General features: G+C 41.8%; 1 protein-coding gene across 1 annotated transcript in view; it reads right to left on the bottom strand.

Moving 5' to 3' along the window:
- Positions 1 to 22,692, bottom strand: part of plekhh2 (pleckstrin homology domain containing, family H (with MyTH4 domain) member 2) — a 39,249-nt gene that overhangs the window by 4,484 nt on the left and 12,073 nt on the right. The window contains exons 7-29 of the mRNA XM_047603291.1: positions 22,077 to 22,262; positions 19,838 to 20,685; positions 17,224 to 17,299; positions 17,054 to 17,148; positions 16,805 to 16,964; positions 15,923 to 16,059; positions 14,688 to 14,801; positions 14,516 to 14,602; positions 14,275 to 14,433; positions 13,083 to 13,163; positions 12,811 to 12,990; positions 12,566 to 12,674; positions 12,078 to 12,190; positions 11,066 to 11,245; positions 10,572 to 10,669; positions 7,506 to 7,683; positions 6,498 to 6,653; positions 6,299 to 6,396; positions 5,230 to 5,371; positions 3,952 to 4,088; positions 3,620 to 3,749; positions 3,232 to 3,318; positions 59 to 208 (exon numbers count right to left, since the gene is read on the bottom strand). Of these exons, the coding sequence (XP_047459247.1) occupies positions 59 to 208; positions 3,232 to 3,318; positions 3,620 to 3,749; positions 3,952 to 4,088; positions 5,230 to 5,371; positions 6,299 to 6,396; positions 6,498 to 6,653; positions 7,506 to 7,683; positions 10,572 to 10,669; positions 11,066 to 11,245; positions 12,078 to 12,190; positions 12,566 to 12,674; positions 12,811 to 12,990; positions 13,083 to 13,163; positions 14,275 to 14,433; positions 14,516 to 14,602; positions 14,688 to 14,801; positions 15,923 to 16,059; positions 16,805 to 16,964; positions 17,054 to 17,148; positions 17,224 to 17,299; positions 19,838 to 20,685; positions 22,077 to 22,262 (3,701 nt within the window). The remainder of the gene's footprint in view (positions 1 to 58; positions 209 to 3,231; positions 3,319 to 3,619; positions 3,750 to 3,951; positions 4,089 to 5,229; positions 5,372 to 6,298; positions 6,397 to 6,497; positions 6,654 to 7,505; positions 7,684 to 10,571; positions 10,670 to 11,065; positions 11,246 to 12,077; positions 12,191 to 12,565; positions 12,675 to 12,810; positions 12,991 to 13,082; positions 13,164 to 14,274; positions 14,434 to 14,515; positions 14,603 to 14,687; positions 14,802 to 15,922; positions 16,060 to 16,804; positions 16,965 to 17,053; positions 17,149 to 17,223; positions 17,300 to 19,837; positions 20,686 to 22,076; positions 22,263 to 22,692) is intronic.

The raw sequence follows: 22,692 nt of genomic DNA, 5'->3' as shown, positions 1-22,692 counted from the left end.
ACTATTGTGTTTTGCGCTTAAATCGAGTGCCTTGATGTGACAAACGTGACTCACTGACCTTGGAGGCGTCCATGGCGAACAGATGCTTCTCTGTGGGTTTGTCTTTGCTGGCGTTGGTCCCAACGCTCTGACCCACCACCAGCATGAAGTCCTGCTTGCAGCCTCCGAACGTCATCAGGTTCTTGTAGGGGTGGGACACCAGCAGCTTCTGGACACGGATGGAAAATATATGTCATGAACATGCTCTGACAGTTGGAAAAATGACGTCTAAACGGCTAAATTAAAGCATCTGTTCTTGTTGAGGCCTTAAATATTTTATTTTTTATTGTGTATGAAAGTGTCAGTTATTTTGAAGATGTATTAATGGAGACAGGACTCGGCCTCTCAATCAGCTCAAACTAATCTCACCAGAAATGAGAGGATACCAATCAAGATCCAATCAGCTTTCTCTGAGCAGGAGATAAAGTCTCAAAAACATGAAGTATTTTCATTTTCATTTCTCTCTGCTTGAACACATGTTACAAAAGAGGGTTTGATTCTGCAGGAGGGTTGGAGGTTCTCTCAAACACTGTGCGATCGGGATGTTGACGAAACGTTAACAGAGGTTTCATTATTAGTTTGTTGCTGGTTTGAGGTCATTAAACGAGCAACTACAAAGAGAGAGGGCGACGTACATTTGGAACGGGTGGTTATAAATAACTAGATTATAAGGAGAGGATCAAAAGACAAGTGGCACTGTTTGGCCTGTTACAGTTAAATCATGAATCATCGTGTATTTTTATTTCACTGTTGGGCAACTTCAGCACTTCACTTATTTCACTTCTGCTTTTCCTTCATACATATATATATACAGTGGGGGAAATAAGTATTTGATCCCCTGCTGAATTTGTAAGTTTGCCCACTTCCATAGAAATGATCAGACTCTGGTTTTTATGGTTGTTTACTGGTTATGGGTATAGACAGAATATCAATCGAAAATGCATAAAAAACACACAATCTAAAAGTTATAAATTGTTATGTTTTTTATTAAGGGAAATAAGTATTTGATCCCCAACAATTCACTTCGAATTCAGGCTCCTACAGATTGGCTGGTGCGCATGTGGCACACAGCTGTGCTCAGTCAACTAATTACCAATACTCCTGATCTTAACTCGTCATGTATATAAAGCACACCTGCTCTAAGAATCAGTTTCTTACATTCCAACTTCTACAGCACCATGGGCAAGACCAAAGAGCTGTCAAAAGATGTCAGGGACAAGATTGTAGACCTGCACAAGGCTGGTATAGGTTACAAAACCATCAGCAAAAGGCTTGGTGAGAAGGTGACAACTATTGGTGCCATTATTCGCAAGTGGAAGACCCATAAAAGGACCATCAACTGTCCTCGGTCTGGAGCTCCCCGCAAAATCTCGCCTCATGGAGTGAGGATGATGATGAGAAAGGTGAGGGAGCAGCCTAAAACAACACGGCAGGAGCTTGTTAATGATCTGGAAGCAGTTGGGACCTCCGTCACCAAGAAAACAGTTGGCAACACACTGCGCCGTTATGGATTGAACTCTTGCAGTGCCCGCAAGGTCCCCCTGCTCAAGAAGGCACATGTACAGGCCCGCCTTAAGTTTGCCAGTGAACATCTAAATGATTCAGAGAAGGCTTGGGAGAAAGTGCTGTGGTCTGACGAAACCAAAGTTGAGCTATTTGGCATTAACTCGACCCGCCGTGTTTGGAGGATGAAAAAACGTGAGTATGACCCAAAGAACACCATACCCACGGTTAAGCATGGAGGTGGAAACATCATGTTTTGGGGCTGTTTTTCAGCAAAGGGTACAGGGCAACTTCACCGCATTATGGGGTCAATGAATGCAGCCATGTACTGTAACATCTTGGACAAAAACCTTCTTTCCTCAGCAAGAACACTGAAGATGCCTCGTGGGTGGGTTTTCCAACATGACAATGACCCAAAACATACTGCCAGGACAACAAAGGAGTGGCTCAAGAAGAAGCATATTAAGGTCATGGAGTGGCCTAGTCAGTCTCCAGACCTTAACCCGATCGAAAACCTGTGGAGGGAGCTGAAGCTCCGAGTTTCCAAGAGGCAGCCAAGAAACTTGAAGGATTTAGAGACTGTCTGTAAAGATGAATGGGCCAAAATCCCTCCTGCGCTGTGTGCAAACCTGGTGACCAACTACAAGAAACGTCTCATCGCTGTGCTTGCCAACAAAGGTTTCTCTACAAAGTACTGACTTGTGTTGTGCTTGGGGATCAAATACTTATTTCCCTTAATAAAATACATAACAATTTATAACTTTTAGATTGTGTGTTTTTTATGCATTTTCGATTGATATTCTGTCTATACCCATAACCAGTAAACAACCATAAAAACCAGAGTCTGATCATTTCTATGGAAGTGGGCAAACTTACAAATTCAGCAGGGGATCAAATACTTATTTCCCCCACTGTATATGTATATTGGAGAGGGATATCATGTTTATAACGACTGATTAATTACAAATTGCAGTTTGTATTCCACATATTGCACACATCATAGCTCGGCTAATGGCTAACGGCTAATGGCTAACAGCTAATGGCTAACGGCTAATGGCTAACGGCTAATGGCTAACGGCTACCAAAAGAGGAGGATCGGATGAAAGCGTGTTGCTATTTCAGGTTGTTTTACCAGAAGTAGAAAGAAGCAGAGATTGTACTTCATGTTGTTTTGTTTTGTTTTGTTTTGTTTTGTTTTGTTTTTGTTACCATTTAAAGTCAATACTGTTCTGAAAGTACTATAAATGGTACTTTAACTTAAGGTCCGTTCAATTTTCTATTATTTTTTTTCAACTGTTTTGAATTGAAATGCAATTAAATGCAAGATCTTGATTTTACGTTATTGATGTGTGTGTTGCTTTTTGAGGCAACTCCTGTTATGCGATTAATGCGATTAATCGAGATTAATTAATTACAAAGCCTCTAATTAATTTGACTTTTGAGCATGTCCCATCCCTAATATATAGGCCAGAGACCATAACCTCAGGCAGTACCACATGCCAACTAGATACCACACATTATTAGTTTCCCCACAGTTTCATTTCATGCTTCTGGTGAATTTTGACCACCTGGAAATGTTCAGTTCCTCCGAATTATTTCAGAAACACAAAAAGAGGAATCAACAGGGATGGGGGGGAGAGGATGCCTAGTAATATCTGAACAGCTGTGTGGCAGAGGAGAAACGCTTACGATGGAGTTGTGCTCAAGAACGCTGATGGCGTCTTCATGCACTGCCAGCCAAAGACGCACGCCCGGCTCTGGAGATGAAGTGATGGACTGAAAACAGGGAAAAAGATGAACAGTAAATATGAACGGACGTCCTGGAGCCACAACACAATCAGAGATTAACTGGTAGTGTGCCAGTAATGTGTTAATGATTGTTGTAGATAATGATATGATGAGGCGACAAAATATTCTACCGCCAACAACATTTTTTTTTTTAAATTTATTTGGCACACTGACAGTTTAAATATAATAAACTAATAATAAAAGTATTGTGTATACTTTGGGAGCAAGCACAAACACGCAGTATCTGAGCGGACGATAATGTGCAAGAATATACAGTTTGCACAATCACCTCTGCTTCAAACAGTTTGGCGCCAAAGAAAGGCCACTTCCTGGCGACCGTCAGGTAGATCCTGACACACTCGGATGAACTTCGACCCCTGAGCGAGGCCCAGCGGGCGGAGAGGCGCTGCAGCAGTTGTCTGAAGGTGGAGGAAGGGGACAACACACCTGCTATATTATCTTTACTAGCACAAGATCCATTAGATAAGATGTAATCAGCTTGTGAAAAACATTGACTGTATGTTTTAAATAGAGACCAGTCATACAAACCTAAAATAATCAAATAATTAAAAAGAAACGGTTTTTAAAATATGAAAGCAGGAAATGGGTGTGTTGTGGTACCTGAGCTGCTCCTCGGTTGTGGTCCTGCGGTAATGTTTAGGGTAGAATCTGTCCAAAACCTGCTTCAGGCTTTGGTTTGACTTGGTCTGAGCGGAACCAGCGGCAGAGAAGGGACGTTCAAAGTCTCCGAACTCCACCTGGACGTGGACGCACAGTGACACGGATCAGACCGAGAGTTAAACCTTTTCTTTGGGTTTCAAAAGGCCCGGATGTCACTGCACATTAAAGAGCCACGACTTTAAGGCGTTAATTTAGCATGCTGTGTGGGAGATATACACTGATCAGCCACAACATTATGACCACTGACAGGAAAAGTGAATATCTTCGATCATCTTGGGACAATTCAGACAATTCCCCTCAAAAGTTTGGAACCTACACAGTATTAGGAAGGTGGTCATAATGTTATGCCTGTTCAGTGTGTAAGTGTATTCCTGTATAACAGGAATAGGAGCAGAACAAAAGGAAGGAATTTAGGCTTTGTCCGTTACAGTTGGGACCTATTATACTTGCATCAGATCAAATAAAACTGTATACAAGGAGTGATTGATAAGGGTTCATGAAGATGAGTTGTGCAACTCTTGTTAGATAGTGTGTGTCAGTTCAAATCTTGTAATCATGCACAGTTTGAGGTTTTGGAGTCATCACTGTCTGATTAAGGGACATCCCCCCCTTCTTACATCACAGTGAATCAGTGGACTGCTTATTATCCTCCAGAGCATTTTTTTAAGATAAGATTAAGATCTTTGGGATTAGTACGAGTATAAAAAGTATAATAATAATTAAAAAAAGCATTACCTTTAAACTGGAGGACGTTTTTGAAATAAATCATGTGGATACAGATTATTTCACTGCATATTACAATTTAAGTCCCAAGTGTGAACCAAAATTAAAAAAAAAAAAATGTTTATTTTCTTGCAAAAGCAGAATTGGAAACGGTGAAATCCCAACGTCCACAAACGAGTACTTTTGAGTTTATTAAATTTTCATGTCATATCAAACTATAAAAGTTAATACGCTATCAGTACATGGCAGACAAAAGTGTCTAAATGAAACAGAATAAGCTGCAACAAACCTAAAACATAATGTCCTCATATGAGGACGCCGGGTCTCAGGAGGTTAAAGAAGCTAGGTAAGGTAACGGTCTGCTGTGGAGAACTCTCAGGTCCAAGATATTTAATGTATCTAAATGTACAAAGGGGCTATAATGAAAAATGAATGTGCCGCAAAGTTATTAATCACCTCCCATATGTGGAAAATGAAGTGACTTTAATTTCAGACCTGGGCGAGCAAGGCGGCCATTTCCAGAGCCAGCTCCTTGTTGACGGGAAAGTGTCCCGCTATGATGGCTTCGTTGGTCTGATAGGCCAGCAGCAGCCTCTCCCTCTCCGACTCCCCCCTCACCTGGAGAGAGAAGTACAGCCTGGGGATGGAAGAGAAAAGTTACCCACTCGTCTGTTATTAATTTCTCCGGTCGTGCAGTCTACACTGCCTCGGTTAAGACACAACAAAACTTAAACGAAAAGCAGTACCACCGCATATCACAATAAAAAGAAGACAAAAAGGGGCTTAAGAGACTTCAAAATAGTTCTTTACTCAGGTGATATATTTGCAACGGGTGAAGAGAGAGCTCAAAAAAGATTGCACTCTGTTGTAGAAAAGGTATAAAAAACCTTTATTTAATACAAACTGTGCCTTTGCAATCTTTTCTTTTTTGATTACAATAAACAACACAAAAGCTTCCTAATATAAGAGTCCTGCTCTAAATCTGCTTTCACGACTGTGCTAAGGTTCATTTATGTTGAAACAACATCAGATAGCTTTCAGTTTAACACTATGATCACTTTGGAAGAAGGAAGTAGTTCTTTTGTGTTATTTTTCACAGCCCAGCCCACTGACTAAAATGGGGATGTGGATTTTTCATTCAACAGTTCTACCCACCACAGCCTCCAAAGTGTCATTTTACTCATTCATTTTACAGGCTTTAGTGCAGCACTGTTCTGTTATATTAGGATGCAGTGTGTTGTTTACAGCCTTTCTCCTGCTTGAGTGTCCAACTTCAGGCGACTAATCTTTAGTTGAGTCGAGTGACTCACTGAGTAATGTGTTGCGCACACACAAACACTCCACAACCACAAAAGGTTTTGTGGATGCTTTGTTTTGTTTATGTAAAGTACTGATTAATGTTTAAGAGCGAGTAGTTACTCTAATATTTAGTGACACCCTGAACGTGTGCATGAAGTATCTTGAGTATCAGATATAAATTCCTATGTCAAAATTCCATTGTATCACGAGCCTGTGTTAGCCTGTCGAATGTGAGGTTTGGCGTGTCTCTATGCATCTCATCTACCTGTTCTTGTACGTGAGACGGACAGTCCTGGTGTTCTCAGACTTGCCCGTGTGCTGCTCCTTAGAAGCCTGCTCCCATTTGGAGATAATGTCGCAGATCTGCAGGAGACACGAGAAAAGATTCGCGTGTTGGAAAATTCCAGCGCTTTCCAATCTTTCCAATCCTGAAAAAGTAGTCGTAACACGAATAGTTGATGCACCTTGATGCCTCCTTGCAGACAGTGCTCCAGCTCTCGTCCAGTGGGGTCGTCCGTGTACAAGCTGAAACCGGAAAGTCCTGTTTTTCTCATGCCAGTGTCCTGGTTGAGGCGACACTGGAACTCGTCCACCGTGGTTGAAGCGTCGAAGCTCACCACCTATGGAAGGGGAATTAAAATGCACAAGAAAAACATGATCATGGCATTTAAGCCATTTATTTGAATGTTGTTTAACTGTTCACATGAAAATCCCAAATTACATTGATCAGGTTTAGGGTTAGGGTTAACATTAACAAATGAATGCCCGGTCCAAACGTTTCCCAGCAGAACGCTGAATTATCACAAGACGACCAATGTTATTTACTTCTCCTGTCTCCGGTCATAATGTTGTGGCTGATTGATGTACATGTGTATTTGTGTGCACAAACGGCTTATTTTCCTGTGTGTTCTTCACATAGTGTAAAGTAAACTTGGGAAATACACTTAAATGTGTAGTTTCCTATATTTAATGCTAACTCCAGTGTGCTAACACACAAGTGACCGTGCTAACAAGCTAAAAGCTTAAAGGTTCTGAAAGGTTAGCTCAGGCTATAAGCATGCAAACATCTACTAGGAGTAGTCACGCAAGTCACTGAAATGCAAATGAACAAACAAAGACAAACTTTGACCTGATGAATGAGCTGGAATGAACCTTTAGGGACAATTTTTCTAAACATCCCAAAAGTTAGATAAAAGATTATGCAACTGACTTACACTGATTGATTTGATGTGTCTATAATGAGCATTACACATGTCTGGTGATGTTTCTACTTGATAAAGATGACTCATCTCATCACGTCCTCTATGCATCAAACAGAGAAATGGGAAGTGGGCAACGACAACAGCAAACACGCACCAAAGAAAAAGTGGGAATGCTTCATCTGTTTCTTACGCAAGAATGAGCCTCTTGAAAAAGTAAAAATGCAGAAGCCCCCTCCGTCATTAAGTGTCTCCGTGTCATGTAGTTATTACCTGGTATGTGTTGTTGAGGAAGTGAACGGGCACGCTGAAAGGCAGGGAGTGGTGGTAGGGATTCCTCAGCAGGATTGACAGGATCTCCATACGGGACGCCCTGGCCTGCCTCTCCCCCTTCTGTTGGGTCCGCTCCATTGAGCGCTGGCAGTAGATGGCATATTTTCCCACCTCCGTCCTGAGGGCGACAGAGTACATTTCACACCAGGTTCAGTCTTCACCCGTATCCCAACTTTCCTTTGACGGTCATCAGATCATCCCCCTCACAACCTCAGTCACAAATCTGGGAGCTCGGTTTGAGCCTCATTTGACTTTACATGACCGTATTAAGCACCTGTGCAAGACCTCATTCCACCATCTTTGCAGTTTTTCCAGGCTCCGCCCAAATATAACTCTGCCACATGCTGAAAAACATGTGCATCCCTTTCTCTCCACGAGACCGGACTACTACAATGGACCATTCCTGATTGATTATAATATTCTGCAGTGATTCGATGGGCACGCACACCCCTACCTACAAGAGTTCATCACCTCATGATCCTCCACACGAAGCCTCCTCCTCCTCCGAGTGCCCAGCATCAAGCTCTCCACCACGGGAGACCGAGGCTTGGCTGCACCTCGGTTATGGATATATATATATATATATATTAAATTCTACCTCCCGCATACTATTTAATCTGATCTCTTCTCTCTTTATATCTCTCAGCTATTTGGGAGAATATGGAGAAGCTGAACACAGTTGAGTAGAAGCCAACTAGCAGCGCAATCACAAAGGATATATATATATATATATATATATATCTTATACGATGCTTTTTATGCTTTAACTTGTTGCATTTAACCTGAAGCACCTGTAGAAAAGTGCATTATGAACAAAATTTATTATTATTATTTCTAGACCGTGAACTCGAACAAAGACGTCTGTGATCGAGTTCTGCATCAACTGAACCATGTCAGACACAATTATGTTAAAAACACACTTGGACAAATGATGTTTCTTCACTTGTTATAAGAAAAATCACTGTTAGGTTGTGGAAATGTTCTCTCAGAGATATGTAAAAAGTGTGGAGTGCCCTGCACAGCTCTGACCTTCTTAATGCTGGTGCAGGTCAGGAAAGAGCATGAAATGTGACAAACAATCCGTTGAGGCGAAACGTGCAACAATAAATTGAGTATTTTTTTACTGCATGTGTGATGTGAAACTCCCTTTTTTTCTCACACGTCTATTTCTAAGTATAAGAGACTATATAAGCAACTATGTGCGATGAAAGACACCAAAATGTGACACGGTCTCCAAAAGAAGAGAGAGCTTTTAGTAAGTCAAAGGCCGTCAGCACTGAGCTAACAAAAATAGACATCAGTACAGTTAGAAGATCATGATGAGGAAATGGCACCTACGTCTCGCTAATAATAATAATAATAAAAAAAAAACTTGATTCTGTAGCTGCAACACTGTCTGGCTGCAAACAGTTTTGTGCAACTGGTAACTCACTGTAATATGTTTGTGAGGAAATATGAGACCAGACAGAGCAACAAAAAGCACAAATAACCACCAGGGAGAAGATGAAGTTTGTTTTTCTTTAAACTAAGGGGTTAAATACAGCTTGTATCTTATTTTAGACATGTAGAAGGAGGAATGCTTACAGAAATAAGAGTCACTACTTTTTGGAAAAGTGCGTTATTAATAAGTGAATTTTAATTTATTTTATTATTATATTTATATTATTATTCTTATTACATATTACAGTCCAGGTGAGTCTGACCCTACCCAGCTGTTGTCGTACTCTGTCTCCTCCCTCCTCCTCCGTGTTTGGAGGTTTCTCTCTTTTTTTTTTTCTCCGTCTGTGTTTATGTTTTGTGCATGAGTGGAATCAGGTGGAGATATGATCCTACGCTTTAAATGCCGGGTTTTCACTGCACCATCACAGCAGTTTCTGTCACTCACCGTCTGACTCCTGCATCTACCTGAAAAAATGTTTCTTAATGCAAATGTTGTTTATTTCTGGTATTTAATGTAAATACTGTTCCTACTTTACACTGTTTTATATCTTTATATTGTTGCTTAAATGTTGTTGTGACGCTTCATTTCGTTTTACATCATGTACTGTATGTAGTGTATGTTGTTGTGTAGTTGCATGTCCCAGCACTTCTTACCTGCTGTTGGCTAGGCTAATTAGCTAGTGTCTTTTTGTTGTTTGCTAGCTGCTAGCTGACTGCTAGCCTGCTGGTTGGCTTTTCAGTCGGACTCAGCTTCTACATGTGTTTTGCCTCAGATCTTTTGCACCAGGGATTGTATTGTGTATTTATGAATGTTGGAATGACAATAAAGTTTACTTGAATCCTGGAATCCTACCTCCCTCCTGCAAACTCTGCCTTACTCTGTTTTTCCTGTCACTGGAGGGAAGCACAGTGGTGAGAGAAACCTAACCCAAATTCGATGTAAGCACGTTTGAGGCTGTAGTGGAACAAAATCCCAGACAATTCGGACTGACTGACGCATTCTTAGGTCTCAAAGAGAAGACGTGTCTGGGAAAAAGAGGACGTGTGTCTGAGTAATATTCAAACGAACATCCAAACATTTCCCACTTACTTCTCCTTCCTGTCAGCAGTCATAATGTTGTGGCTTATCGCCGTATATGACAAGATGTAGAAAGATTTAAAGATCCATGTGAGCGAAGAGTAATATGTCACACTAAATGCAAGGGAATTCCCGTTTATGTTTAGTATATTTACTTTTCATATACTACTCACAGTCTTCATTTTATTTCCGCGTTATTTTATAGGACGATCTGCATCCTTCTCTTGGATAAAATCAGCTCGACATTGTTGTGCAGCGGATTCGCAGAAAACATAGTCTTCACTTGAAAACAATGCAAAACAACATTCCTACAGCTCTGTTCTCTCTCTGCTGGGAGTGGCAGAGGACACATAAACAATTATATAACAATTGAATACATTTTTTTTGGGCCATCTTTTGTCTTTGTGTAGGAAGGAGGCTAAGACGCATGACCTTTATATCAATATGTAATTTTATATGTCGGTGTTATATCGGGGACATATTCTCACCTGGAGTCTCCGTGTCTTTTCAGGTGAACCTGGAGCAGCCAAAGCACCGGATGCTGAGGCAGAAACAGTCCGACGCACAAGGCCAGAAACTGCCAGCCCTGGAGATTAACACACAAGCACCGTGTCAACACATTGTTTACAAGGAGCCACACACACATGACTCAGAGGATCTGTGTGGAAAATACTAGAAGCGAGGAAAGCAAACGACTGGCAAAAGCTGAAACTGGAATTCACACTAAAATTCATTGTGTTTGTCCTTTAGTAGCCGGCGGAGGGATAATGAAACTTTGGAACTTCTCTTTTCAGGACTAACAGATACTCCTGAACATTTGTTTCACTTTCTTTAAAATCATGCAACACTGTGCTCATCATTTCCAGACAACTTTAATGTTCCTCAATGAATACTGGACTAAACATCCCCTCCCACTGTTTAAAAAACTCTCGGCCTGTCCTGTCAATGACGCTGCTGCCACCGTGTGGTTGAAGGCGCGAACCTGCAGGGGGCCCGGGTGGCCGTGAGGCTGCCTCTTGCGGGTCTGTTTGATGAGCTGGCAGAAGAGCTCGTTCTGAAGCTCGGGGTGGGCCAGGCACACCTGCAAGGCGCTCTGGGCCAGAGAGACGTGGTAGTCGATGGCCGGGGCGTCGATGGCCACGTTGATGAAAAGCTGACAGGTCTGAGGGGAGACATGTCGTATTTAAGTATATTTTTACAGTATATTTTTTGAAACATACACTTTGTATGTTTTTATGCATAACACATAAGACATAACACCTTTGTATATTACTGTTTTTTATACATTATACCTCACTTTTAATTTATTTTTGACCCGTTTGCTGACTGTAATTCCTCTATACGTCTATTAGGGGTGTGAAATCATCCAGTATTTGTATTTGAATAAAATTCAAAATAGGTGAAAAAATACATTTTTTAGGATAATAATTTAGGATATGCACATGGAAAAACAAGTATTTTTTAATTAGCCATTATAATAATTATAGATGTACAGTATATGGTTGATATTTTCCTTTTTAGCTGAAGAGGAAGAACATGACTGTGATGGTGATTTGGAGACAACGGGTAGAAAAGTGCAAAATAAAAACAAGATCCTTTACCATTTGCGAACAGACAATAGTCTGAATTAGCGAGAATGCTAACAACCGCTGACTGCTGACGTCTTAATACTGATACTAACGTAACGTAATGTAACAGAATAATCTCTCGGTCAAATTTCGCTTCCCAAAACTTATTTTCTGCCTCTGCAACCCTGTTAAGGTAAATAAAAAACAATAACGCAAATAATGATGCAGTGAAGTCGTGTTTGGTCCAGTCAGATCCTCAGACTTTTCACCCTGACTCCTGAACGTCACTCAAATATTCAGCGGAAGGCATCTACAAGGACTGCACATCTTTGTAACTAAGCACATCGTTCATAATAACATTAGTTTAGTTTCTTTCTGGATATTATTTATCTATATATTCATGCAGGTGAGAACCTTTGCATGTACCTTGAAGAGTTTAACAGCCTCGGTCTGCAGAGCCTGTGAGGGCAGAGTGGTGAGAGGAGAAGACAGAGCCTCTTTACTGAAACACAACGTGGGATGTCTCCAAATCTGAGAGTCTGAAACAGAGACAGAGACACATGTAGAGACAGAGACAGAGACAGAGACAGAGACACATGCAGAGACAGAGACAGAGACAGAGACAGAGAGAAACGCATCGTGGCTATTAAAGAAACAGAAAAAATAGAAAATGACATTCATTTCTGTTGCATCAGATTTGGTATTGTTGTGTTTGGGAATGTCTGTAAACAGGTCTGTTAACATTGGTGTCATTTAATTGAGATATATGGTTCTTTATAATAATTTTGACAGTTTGGGGAATGTAGTTTTCCTGTACGTAGCTTAAGCTCTCGTGAAAAGGGGCAGTAAAGACAGTTTTTTAGCAGAAAACTGAACTGTAAAAAAAAAGAGAAAAAGCTGCAACAAATACTCACTTGGATCTCCATCCAGCTGGAACAGTTTTCCTACCAGTTGCTCGAACTCGGTGCCGACCTTACCCACGGTGGTGCCCGCTGCCACAGACAGATGGTACAGCCAGGACTCCTAGGGAACCCACACATCACACAGGCAATAAGTTTTCACCTTCTCACACATGGAGAGCATGTGTTCAAACTTCTTTCCTTATTTCTTTCGCTCGGTTTCCTCCCCGACAGGAAGGAAAAACGCGGCCGACATTCACCTTCTCGTGACGGGATTCGATGAGCAGGTAAGTGGGGCCTTGCTCCTGCGGGTGGACGGCGATGGTGAAGGCCGCCCCTTGTAAGCCCCGCCCACACGCCTTCAGCTCGTCGTCCGAATCTCTGGACCTGTCCACCTCCTCCACCCGGGCCTCCCACAGCTTAATCTGACCCAGCGGGAACTGGAAACACAGGCACAGACAATCAGACACAAGCTGAATAAAAGCTTCATTTCTGCACCGTGAGAGCAGATCAGGGTGAAGCTGAAGCTCACCTTGTCCTCTTGGCAGCGGAAGTAGTACAACGTCTTCCCAATGAGGGCGCACCAAACCCGTTTAGAGTAGCCGTGCTTCACCTGCAGCACAGGGAGTAAAAAGGTAGCGATAGTTGCAGATAAAAACACCTTAATTGTTGGCCAATCAGCCATAACATTATGACCACTGACATTTTGGAGTCCGTCACACCCTTAGGAAAACTAGATGGTTAACTGGGTGGAAACTTCAATCGTGAGTTCAATATTTACGTGTTTTTTTTTATTTAAAAATTCTTGATATTAACTAATATTATTGTTATAATGTTGAAGTAAATTGAGGCTATTTAAGTTACAGAAATTGTAAATGGAACAGATAAGTTGAACCAGCTAGAATTATTCACAGTGATGAGGCAGGAATTTAAAATATCGAAAAAATTTAAATTATTCAGCATTTTTTACTGGACTCCTTCTAGATTATTTAAATCAGGTTTATCACCTACAGACTGTTGCAAGTGTGAGGAAGGTAATTTAATTAATGTTTCATGGTCCTGTGACAAAGTCCAAACTATACTGGGCCGATATTTATAATAATCTGTGTGAGATTTTAATGGAGAGATGCAAGTATTTAGATGAAACTGACACGTCTGTGATATTTTTGTGTTCATTTTGTTTTATTACTATTATTTTTAGTCTTTCTTGTTAACAAAATGTCTCAAGGTATCAACCTTGTATGGATGCATCTATCTTTTATCATTTGGTATTTAATTTTATTATGTTTATCCTCATTAACACATTCATTCATTTAATTTAAATTAATCACAGTTTGCCATTTTGCGTCGTTTTAGCTTTAACAGGCTATAGATTTTAGCCGTTGTTAGCGCCACATGAGCTTGTAGTTCCCATGTAACTTAATAATATAAACCTAAATTACACTGTAACAGCATTTAAACGTATGTATGTGGGAAAATACTGTCTGTACGACCAATTTATTGCAACAAAAATCAATCAGAAGTGCTGATAGACAGAATATAACAGGATCTTCTAACTACTGTTTACAGGGGCGGCCATCTTGGAAACTCAACTCGGGATTTGGAAATTTCGACTTCTGCGTCCAAATGGAACGCACCACTAGCTTTGGAGACCTACGCAGTATTAGGAAGGCGGTCATAATGTTATGTGTTATTGGCCTTTAGGCGACGGTGACATGTTGAACCTTAATGAGCAGTCCCTTCATGCCAGGGCGAATATCCGGCTGAGTGAAGAGGGGGCTGGCAGCTTTCAGCCTCAGAACACTCTGCAGCACCCGCAGCCATTCCTCCAGCAGGTTCGGAGAGTCAGCCTTCAGGTAGTAAACACGCTTCCCCGTCACAATCTGCACACGGGAGGAAATTACTTAAATTAATATTAAATAGTGTGAATTACTGATTAATTGACTCAGAATTGGGACTTAATACCTGGAGGACTTGTTTCCCTTCTCCACGAGCGATGCTGCTGGTGGCGTTGACTTCGATCTGACCCTGAGGTTTCCTGATCACATCACTCTGCAGGACAAAAGCATTTTTAATTAGCGCTAAAATCAGAGTTCCATAACAAAGTGTTAATAATAATAATAATGATAAATGTTACAGGTGATTTGTAGTAGAGCAGCTCTCCGTCTTTGAGGACAAACCAGCGTCTCTTCCACGTTTTCTTCCAGGTCTTGACCATTTTCAGCAGGTAGCCTGACTTCTCCATGGGCTCCTACAGGACAGGACACTGTTTTATGTAGCGCCAGGCAGGATGCACACCGATCAGGCATAACATTATGACCACTTCTCTAATATATATATATAAAAAAAATTTTGGGCCCCATGAAAAAAAACAAGGTCAACGAATGGACTATATGTGGTATCTAACACGTGTCACTTCATGAGGTACTCTGGTCCTGAGCAATACCGTAAACAGATTTCAGCGTAGTCAATTGAATATTAGAAATAGAGACTGAAGTTTGACGTTGAAAAATAAGTAATGAAATAAAAACTTTTTTCCATTTTTATTGTTTTTGTGGTCTGAATTTAAACTCATGAATGAATGGTTCACAGACCCTAACTCTAGCCTGTAGCTAACTAGCTTAGTGCACTATGACCAGGTTCATTTCTGCTGCTCACAAACTATAGAGGGTACACACATTTCTTACAGAAGCTCTGGCTCACATACTGGCCCCTTTCTTTTTTGGTCTGTCATCTCATCTCTCTCCTTTCCCTCTTTTGTTCTTTGCTACTGGGCAGCATTGTGACTGATGTAGCCGTAGTAATAATTTATTAAGTCTATGGATCTAGTAACTATGGACAGCTGCCCCGAGCAACCGATGTGCTACGGTATGAACAGAGCATTTCATGCAGAATCAATATTATTCACCTTTTGATTAGTGAATATTTAACTTTTCCTGTCAAAAATATCACTTATTTTCCTACTATATTTTATTATTATGTTACGAAATGATATTTTTATGGAGATGACTTAATAATTTTGTTTTGGGTGCTTTTGGTATTGTCCTAACGTTTCCCCCCTTTACGCTGCCACTGTCTCTAAAACAGGCCCAAACAGGCCCATGTCCTCCTGTCAGTGGTCGTAATGTTGTGGCTGATCCAAGTTAAACGGGCTGTCATTACACTGTTACTTACTATTACTTGATGTATTGTTTAAAATGCGCTGGAGAAACTCTCACATGCGTAAAAACACGTTGGAATCCGTTATCTCTAGAGTCGTGTACTTGTTACCGTGACGTCCTCGGCCGCTCGTCTACACAGCTACCGCCCAGCACGCTGTGCTGTAAACACGTGCAGTGAACAGACTGTGGACCAGCGTGACCCGTGACTCACACTCTTGCCGTTGTCGCTGGCCGAGCTGCAGGTCTTGGGTAGTTTCTGCTCAGGTTCGGAGCACTCGGTGTCGGTGGAGTAGGCGTCAGGTGGGATGGCGTAGTCGCTCTCTGACGTCATCGAAGCCATGGACACAGCTGGAGGAGACGCAGAGAGCACAAAAATACATTTAACATCTTCAAACATCATCAGAAAAACTCCTACTTCTTACGTTCCCAAAGTAAACTGAAGCTGTTGATGAACTTTTGGGAGCTCATGCATGGTCTCGGTCACAAGAAAATCAAACTTGTCACCACTGGTTAAGTTCGCTGCTGCTGTCATGTTTTTATTTGTTATAAATGTGGCTGCAACTCTATTAACTCTCCTAAAGAACAGCAGCCTTGTTAATATAAATTACCAATGCATACATTTATTTTATTTATGAGTTATTTATTATATTATTATTTATTTATGAATTATGAGGCACCTTTTTTATTTAGTGTTTGTGTGTTTTTGTGCAATCTTTGCAGCGTGGTGTCGTTGGCATCTCTGTGCGTCTGTGTCGGATGTTGTTTTGTATTTTTTTATTTTCAGACGCAAGATGTTAATTAGCTTCTTTGCTAAATCTGATGCACACATCTATTCATGTCTTTGACACTGTTTAATGTATGTGCATATTATCCATAAACCTAATAATAATAACAAAAAAAAGAAAAATGTTGCATCATGCAGCATTTACTCAAACACAACTCGTGCACAGATTGGTTCAAAAAGCTGCTGCTGTCCCATATATGACCAACAGGAATGTGAAAGAATTAAAAAAACAGTCATTTCATATTAAAGGTTACAGAAGGATGTTCCAGAAGACACGTTTAACACATTTGCAGTAGGTGTGCGCTGCACCTCTCTTGAGAGAGCGTGGGCTGCCCGGGCTGCTGTCCTTCCTGGAGCCAGAGGAGGCGTGAGAGCTGCAGACGGAGCCGTCCTCCTCCCCTGAGCTGGACGACTCCTCGGAGCTGGACGACTCGTCTGAGAACGGGCTGCTGCTCAGGAGAGTGGCTTTCTGCAGGACAGGGGTAAACAGGGTCACACACACACTCTCACCCACATAATGGACACACAGCTGAGCTCAGGTGATACAGATATACTTACTCCCTTCAGAGTAGTGTAAACTGGCGTCGTCATGTTTTTATAGATGAGGGACGTGTACATCACAAAGGCAGGATAGGACGACTGCAGAGAGGGGTCTACGACACAGGTCACACCTCAGTTAGTCCGTGGACATGTCACTCAATCTGCAGCTCTTTCTTTTACCGTCTTACCTTTGCTACAAAGGTCTGAGCAGGACGTGTCCGACAGTCTGATTCCTGATTTAGCCACAGCGTAGATACGACTTTCCTGAGAGGAAGAAACATCAATATATAGTCAATATTCAAAAAGCACATAAACGTCTCTCTGTTAACTGGTAAATATGTAATGTATGCAATGTTGGACTTAAATGTCAAGATGCGTTTTACACCTCCTGTGCTCAACAGTTTGTGAAGTTACCATCTGCAAACTGAAGTTACATGCGAACCAGAACGAACCAGCTGAGCTGCAGAGATGCAGAGGGCAACACGTTTCCAGATTTATGAAATTCCTGAAGTGTTTCAGACGGTTAATGCAATGCATGTTGTTTTAAAGCTGATGTTAGGAGCAGTGACATGATACCTGGAGTCTAAAAATGTGTCATTTTCAACTCAGAAACGTAGAATTGACAATGAAAACAGGCTCCTCTCCTGTGGAACCAGCTCCCGTCTCTACTTTTAAGGTCAGGCTTAAGACTTTCCTTTTCACAGAGCTGATAGTTAGAGCTGGACTGAACCGTCCCTTAGTTATGCTGCTATGGGCGTAGGCTGCAGGGGGACGATGCACCGAGGACATGTCCTCCGCTTTCTCTCCTCTGGCACCAAAACCATGTCCTCTCATCTCTTAGAATTTCTTTTCTATTACTAACTGCTGTGTCTCCTGTCTTGAGACAATTTGTATTGTTATTGACACTATATAAATAACTAAACTTTGAACTAAATTGAAACTGTCTGGAGCAACAAAGTTCTGGTTAATTTTAACCTCAAGTTCAAAAAGCTTTTTATGCAGTTAAATACATTCATAAGGTTCAGATGTGACCAGAAAGAAATGTCATCGCTCCATCTGTGCACATTATGTTTTTATTTGGGTAAACAAAAGTATTACTCTCTGGTCACTGCTCTGTGATCTATGTCATAATGTGTGTATGTGTGTATAAATATGTTCACTCCACCCATTCTTTTCTGCACTATTCAACTCAGGGTTGCACAAGCCGCTTTATGTATATTGTATATTGTCATGCACTGTGTCACGTTTCAGCAGTAAAGTTGACTTATTGTTATTTAAGTGAACAAAAATATTCCGCTACCACTGGTTCTGTTCAAGCTTTGTTGTTGTGTTTTTATTTTTTGTGCGTTCCCATGTGTCTTTGAATCTTTACTGGTGGTGGGTTCATGATACTAAGATGTCGCCTGGACATCGTTGACTCTGAGAAGACAACAACATTGTTTACTATTTATTTTTAAGGCCTTTTTTTCCCAAACTACCTGTTTATCTAACAAACTTACTTACTTTTAAGCTTTTCAAACAGTTCAAACATGTTATCATGGATTCCATACGCTCTGAGTGTCAATGTACTTTTTAAATGTCCTCTAATCTGTGGCTGCCTTACTTTATGTCTATATTTATGTTGTATGTATTGTGTATTGCACTGATGGCCGTCAATGAATAAATAAAGGTAAAAGAAAGAAAAGACAGAAACGTTTAAAGGGGAGACAAACAAAATGTGCATATTTTTCCTTACATGGATCTGCACTAGTTGGACATTTGTCATTCTCAACATGTGAGGCCCGACTACTACTGCTGCTACTACTTCTGATGTTTTTTTAATATTTGACCCAAATGAATTTGTAACGGGGCGGCACAGTGGTGTGGTGGTTACTACAGCAAGAAGGTTCTGGGTTCAAATCCATCCATCTTCCTCCCATCGTCCGAAGACGAGCTTAATGTCTGCCGTTCCCAATAACAGCTGAAATAGGCTCCAGCCCCCCACCCCCACCCCTCCCCACGCTGCTCAGGAGTTTATAGCTGCTACTATGAACCTTTGCAGCAGATGGCAGCGTGGGCAACAGATTTATTTGTGGTGAGAAAAATGCTCCTAAAATCTAACTGTTAATGTTTTTAAATGCACTTTGGCTTTATCAGTTGTTTGGATTCTTCTGCTAAAGATAAATAAATCATGTGTCCAAGACCTAAATCCTCAGAGGCTGTCCGCCATCTTTAGGATAAAAATATAACCCTAAGGAGAAGAATACTGACGTCCAGCAGACTGACTATCTTTACTGATAATAATAAAAAAATGTAGAAGTGGTCTGTATTATTTAAAGCTCTTTTATGATGTGAAAAGAAGGAGCATGGATATTTAAACCTATTTTGGCTAAGAATACATTTGAATACTTTAAACTTTAACTTCAACTATATGATCTAATTATTATTATTTTCATTTTAACTGACTTTGGTGCACCTCCAATATTCACCAAATAGAGTAACATCAGCTGATTATGCTGCTTTTTATTGCTTTTTTGTGAAATGACGCAAAAATGATGAAAATATCATCATATTTCTTGTTTTAATTGGTCTAAAAAAGTCAAACAAAAACTAGGAGAGAGTTTCAAAACTGCACTTTTACAGGTGCTTTTAAAATATCTAATGATCTAGACTCAAAGATTAACATCTTGTTGACTAAGAGTAACTTATTTGGATTTGGCTTCACAATTCAGTGTTGTTTTATATGATTTATTAAAAATAATAAGAAAAAAATAAATAATCTAACTTTCCTTATTTCTATTGTCATCATAGTGAGACTCTTACCCAGGACGGCAGCCTGTGTAAAGGAGGAGTCGGGGGCTTGTTTCCAGACGCAGAGCCGTCACAGTCGGATGAGGTCTGTAAGTGCGTCATGGTGGGAGGCGTCTGAGACCTGGTCCCGTCCTCGCCCGTCTCCATGCCGGCCTCCTGCTGCTGGTCCAGGTCGGTTTCTTGAGGCCGGAGGGGGCGCAGCATGCTGAGGGCGTTGCGCGTTTGCCCGTGCGCCGCCTCGCTGCTGATGGGCGGCTGGCTCAAGTGTTTCTTCATCAAGCCGAAACCGGCCGGGGTCCTCAGGCGGGGCTGCTTGGGCGAGGCGGGGTTGTCCCTCGGGTCCTGGGGAGGGTTGGGCCGCTTAGGGGTGAGGGCGGGTGTGAGGATGGGGCTGGGCGTGTTGGGCTCGCTGGAGGACGATGAGGAGTCGAGCCTCTGGGACTGGAACCGTTTGTTGAGCTCCTCGGAGGAGCAGTCCTCCAGTTTGGCCCAGTGTCCCTCCTGCCCCCCCTCCTTAGACCCCGGCAGAGTCCTGTCTGGTGTCAGGCTGAAGCCGGGACGCTCGGCGCACTGCATGTCGTCGTCGAACAGGGAGCTGCTGTCGTCCGAAGCGGTCAGGTAGGTCTCGCTGCCGGGCCGGCTGAACTCCAGGCTGCAGCCTCCCCCTCTGCCGTCGCTCTCTCCTGCGTCGCCCTCCGAGGCGGCGCTGGAGAGGACAGACGAGACGCCGCGGGACTCGGGTCCGCACGCGTTCTCATCAGGGTGCTCGGGTCCACCGTTGTCCTCCAGGAGCACGGCTTGGTTTGATCTCTGGGCTTCACCGTCTGTCCTAGAGGAGGACGTCTGCTTACTGCTCTTCTCTGCCAAAGCAAGCGTGGACACATGAAACAAAGTCAGGCTAAGGATATGTCATTTTAACATAATTAAGCCTGGGATAATAAAAATAAAAATTCTAAAACATATAATGTTTTGACTTCGTCTACATTTGTTCAAAACACAAGTTATTTTGATTTTTTTTCATTAACTAGCTACATGTAAGTGACTGAACAAATATTCTTATTAACAACACACAGTTTGCTTGTTGTATTTACTTTGCTGCAGCTGTGGTGTAATGTAATGAATTCTGGGTAAATCCCACCAACCAACCGGCTCCAGAAAAGAACAAACTGGAAAACGTGGGAGACTGGACTTTAAGGTAAGAATTAATTTAATGGTAGTGATGTACAGCATATATGTATATTATAATTATTATTATTTATCATCGGGACGAGATGTTACGATCCCTTGTGCCATGATCTGAGGCAAAAGTCCTTTAGAAGCCAGGTCCACCTGGAAAATCGACCAGCAGACCAGTGGTCAGCTACTAACTAGCTTAGTCCACAGCAGCAGTAGGTAACAGAGATGATGGGACATGAGACTACACTTCAACCAAACATCTCTCCCTTCTGCTAGGATTAGAAAGAAAACACTACCAGACACCAGCTAACTAGCCTAGCCACGGATGTAAAACACCAGAAAACACCAGCTAATTAGCCTAGCCACCAGCAGTAGATGAGAAGTGATGGGACATGCAACTACACTTCAACCAACATCTCTCCCCTCTGTCAAATCAGAAGTAACACACAAGAAAACGCCAGCTAACTAGCTTAGCCAACAGCAGCAGGTAGTATGCGGCACATCATTGGGGTTTTCAAGAGGGCACCTCCCTTCACCGATGTTTCGTTAAGTTAGGCCCACGACTTTCAACTGACAGACTGATCCTACTACAACATACATGCTGTATATTATTGATCTATTAAGAAGGGGTGGGATAAAATAAGTCTATACTTCCTCCCACTCCTTTTCAAACATGTAGAGGATGGTTTATTCAGTTTATGCTTTATTTATTTGTATTTATTTATTCATTTACTGTTATTTATGTTCATTGTGTCTATTCCTGTATGATTATTTTATTCGCTTTTCTTACATGTTTGAAATAAACTAAACTAAGAGTCTTTGTTGGTACAACTTTAATTCTATAAGTAAAGTCTATTTACTTTTACAAGTTGACTTTACCCACAAAAGCGAGTTGAAAAACTTACTTTTCCGAAAATGTATTTCTACAACTGCATTTAATTTTAGTTTCTTTAAAAAAAAAAAAACGTCAGCATCCAAAAACTTCACGGTTACGTGTCCAGCTCTTGTCCCGGAGCCCAGACGATTCACAGAAGCTGTTTCCATTACCCATAGCTCCGACTATGTCGGGACTTACCAGTTTTGGCCCTGCCCTCGCTCTCTCCCGATGCGTTGAGGGTCCTCTGGGACGGTGCCGGTCCAGTTAGGACCTGGGGGCTTTTACCCCTCACCTGGAAACAGCCAAATGTCAGGCTGCTGAGACGCTGAGCCTCACCAGGTCTGCTCAGGACGCCTCGGCCAGCACCACACTTCTGCTCGAAGGCTGCCAACACACACACACACACACACACACACACACACACACACACACACACACACACATTTAAAAAGGGTTGTGCATGCACTATACATCGATTAGCCACAACATTATGACCACTGACAGGAGAAGGGAATAACACTGACCATCTTGTGACAATCCAGCGTTCTGCTGGGAAACTTTTGGACCTGACATTCATTCATGTGGATGTTACTTAGACATATAGCACCCACCTACACCAGACCAGACACCCCCCCACCCCATAGCAATAGACACTACAGACACTCCTTGAAGGCAGCAGCCATCCCCAGGAGGATGGCGGCTTAGGAACAACTCAAAAAGACATGAAGAACAGCACCAGATCCCAAACTGATCAAGTATGTGTGGGATGATCCACAGAGGACCCTCCTCTCAACCCATAGGATCCAAAGACCCC

The sequence above is a fragment of the Mugil cephalus genome, chromosome 13 (genome assembly GCF_022458985.1).
Source record: "Mugil cephalus isolate CIBA_MC_2020 chromosome 13, CIBA_Mcephalus_1.1, whole genome shotgun sequence".
Lineage (NCBI taxonomy): Eukaryota > Metazoa > Chordata > Actinopteri > Mugiliformes > Mugilidae > Mugil > Mugil cephalus.
The sequence above is the reverse complement of the archived record's forward strand: the minus strand, read 5'-3'. Positions and strand labels throughout refer to the sequence as shown.